At 52.0% G+C, this 3,128-nt stretch overlaps 1 protein-coding gene across 1 annotated transcript; it reads left to right on the top strand.

Annotated features, from left to right (window-relative positions):
- The first annotated feature begins 446 nt into the window (after positions 1-446).
- LOC135983179 (uncharacterized) lies at positions 447-2,733 on the top strand. The gene is made up of 2 exons (XM_065593474.1): positions 447-1,169; positions 2,164-2,733. The coding sequence occupies exons 1-2, from the start codon at positions 593-595 to the stop codon at positions 2,637-2,639; spliced, it is 1,053 nt and encodes a 350-aa protein (XP_065449546.1). The 5' UTR covers positions 447-592; the 3' UTR covers positions 2,640-2,733.
- Positions 2,734-3,128: the final 395 nt, after the last annotated feature.

Here is a 3,128-nt window from a genome sequence, read left to right as displayed (position 1 = left end):
AAAAGTTACTGTGTGAACAAGTGTTTGCAGGATTGGGGCCTATGAGAGGTGCAAAGGCAGGGATGCTATTGAATTGGTTCACATGCTTCTGATGACACAAGCTACAAGGAAAATGAAAAGTTATTTTTTAAAATCCTGCTCTATTACTAATAAAAACAACAGTTCTGTGTAGCCTCCTGGAAAATAAAATGAATCAGGCCTGGTCTACACTAGGCGTTTATGTCGAAGTTAGCGCCGTTAAATCGAATTAACCCTGCACCCGTCCACACTGCGATGCTATTTAGTTCGACATAGAGGTCTCTTTAATTCGACTTCTGTACTCCTCCCCGACGAGGGGAGTAGCGCTAAATTCGACATGGCCATGTCGAATTAGGCTAGGTGTGGATGGAAATCGACGCTAATAGCTCCGGGAGCTATCCCACAGTGCACCACTCTGTTGACGCTCTGGACAGCAGTGCGAGCTCGGATGCTCTGACCAGCCACACAGGAAAAGCCCCGGGAAAATTTGAATTTGAATTCCTTTTCCTGTCTGGCCAGTTTGAATCTCATTTCCTGTCTGGACATCGTGGCGAGCACAGCAGCACTGGCAACGATGCAGAGCTCTCCAGCAGTGATGGCCGTGCAGTCTGGGAATAGAAAGAGAGCCCCAGCATGGACTGATCGTGAAGTCTTGGATCTCATCGCTGTGTGGGGCGATGAGTCCGTGCTTTCCGAGCTGCGATCCAAAAGAAGGAATGCAAAGATCTACGAGAAGATCTCTAAAGACATGGCAGAGAGAGGATACAGCCGGGATGCAACGCAGTGCCGCGTGAAAATCAAGGAGCTGAGACAAGGCTACCAGAAGACCAAAGAGGCAAACGGACGCTCCGGATCCCATCCCCAGACATCCCGTTTCTACGAGGCACTGCATTCCATCCTCGGTGCTGCCGCCACCACTACCCCACCAGTGACCGTGGACTCTGAGGATGGGATACTGTCCACGGCCGGTTCCTCAGACATGTTAGGGGACGGGGAAGATGAGGAAGGAGATGAGGAGGGCGAGGCAGTTGGCAGCTCTCACAACGCTGATTTCCCCGACAGCCAGGATCTCTTCATCACCCTTACAGAGATCCCCTACGAAGCGTCCCCAGCCATTACCCCGGACACAGAATCTGGTGAAGGATCAGCCAGTAAGTGTTGTAAACATCTAAACATTTATTTTTAACAAAACAGGAATATTAACAATTAAAAGAATGGGTTGTTCATGATTAGTGTGCCCTAGGCGCTTAACGGTTTAGTAAGGGGCAGTGCAAGTTTTGAAAAGAAATCTAGCAATGTCCGGTTTTCAGTGATTGTCCTGCACAAGCCGCTCTACTGTGTATTCCCTGCTACTGCAGCTACAGTAAAATGCGGTCTATATGTGCGGGGATAGAGCAGTAATCCTCCTGGGACATCTCGATGAAGCTCTCCTGGAGGTAACTTGAAAGCCGTTGCATGAGGTTCTTGGGGAGAGCGGCCTTATTGGGTCCTCCGAAGTACGACACGTTGCCGCGCCACGAGATTATCAGGTACTCGGGGATCATTGCTCTGCACAGCAGGGCGGCATACGGCCCTGGTCTTTGGAGGCTTTCCCGGAGCATTCTCTCTTTGTCGCTCTCGGAGATCCTCATCAGGGTGATGTCGGCCATGGTGACCTGCTTTTAATTAGGTAGGGGAATGTTAGTGTTGGGACTGCTTTCCCGTTCCTTTACAGAACTGTCACCGCTGGTTTGCAGCCACGCGGTGGAGGCGGGAGAGGGGCAGCCGAAAGGGATCATTCCCGGGGACAGCCGCGAGGGGGTGGGACAGGGGCAGAGTTCCCGCTTGCCGGATTGCTGGCAGCAGGGACTGACATTGATTTAAATGTGAAATGAGGCCAGTGGTAATATAAAAGTTTTAAACTGCCACAAGTGTACGGCTTACCATGTCTGCCTGCAACAGAAATTCCGTTGTGCTGCCTCGCTTCTCAAATGTGCTGTTCAAGACCCCAGGCACAGAATGCGAAGGCCGAGAATTCGACCTTGTGCTGAGTGCGCATGTGAAAGGTGCTGTGCATGGTCTTGTTCACAGAGAAAGACTATGTTCTTTGTTCACAACTACATTTATCTTTCAGAGGAATTCACTCCCTTTTTCCCATTTCCACAGCCCCGTCTGCGACTGTCTCACAACCTAGCCTGGAATCACACTCCCAGAGGCTAGCGCGGATTAGGCGTAGGAAGAAGAGGACACGGGAGGACATGTTCTCTGAGCTTATGGCCTCTTCCCAAGCCCAGGCAGCACAGCAGACCCAGTGGCGGGAGAACTTGACCCGAATGCACCAAGCCAACATGGATCGGGAGGAGAGGTGGCGGCAGGAAGACCAGCAGGCGACTCAAACGCTGCTTGGACTACTGAGGGAGCAAACGGACACGCTCCGGCGCCTTGTGGATGTTCTGCAGGAACGGAGGCAGGAGGACAGAGCCCCGCTGCAGTCCATCTCTAACCGCCCTCCCCCGCCACCAAGTCCCATACCCACCTCACCCAAAGTGCAAAGAAGGAGAGGCGGCAGAGTCCCTGCTAACTCTCACTCCACCCCTGCAGAGAGCTCTAGTAGCAGAAGGCTCTCATTTCCCAAAATTTGAAAAGTTCTTTCCTTCCCGCCTGACACAAGCCCACGTCCAAGTTTCACCTCCCAATGCCATGTGTAGTTGATAATAAAAAATTCGTTTCTGTTAACTACTGTTTCAATCATGTTCTTTTGGAGGAGGAGGGGAAAGGGGGTTGGAAATTGGACAGGACAGTCTCCTTTGGCAGGGTACATAGTCGGGGGCAGGCACAGCAGCAGGGCACATACACAGTGCAGTGATGCAGTGACTAGTTGCCCCGGTTAGTCTGGGAGGTTGTTTTGATGTAATGTTGGGGGGGGTGGGTTGCTCTGTGATTTTGTGGCGGGGGAGGGCAGTTACAGATCTTAAGCGCCGGTCCTTAGACAGGATCACAGAGCCACACAGCATGGGATCTGTAACCGTCCTCCCCCTGCCACAAAGTCAAATAGACCTCCCATACACACAGTCCCGATCAGGAGGGGTGACAGGCTCCGTTGAAACAAGCATCCCACCGCAGCGGAGCCT

Source organism: Chrysemys picta, chromosome 4, assembly GCF_011386835.1.
Source record: "Chrysemys picta bellii isolate R12L10 chromosome 4, ASM1138683v2, whole genome shotgun sequence".
Classification (NCBI taxonomy): Eukaryota; Metazoa; Chordata; order Testudines; family Emydidae; genus Chrysemys; species Chrysemys picta.
Note: the sequence above shows the minus strand (reverse complement) of the source record. Positions and strands in the feature narration are given on the sequence as shown.

Excerpts from the sequence above, each read along its gene's own strand:
- LOC135983179 (XM_065593474.1), top strand. The coding sequence starts at position 593 with ATGCAGAGCTCTCCAGCAGTGATGGCCGTGCAGTCTGGGAATAGAAAG. Across the intron at positions 1,170-2,163 it reads ATCTGGTGAAGGATCAGCCA|CCCCGTCTGCGACTGTCTCA; the intron begins GTAAGTGTTGTA and ends CCATTTCCACAG.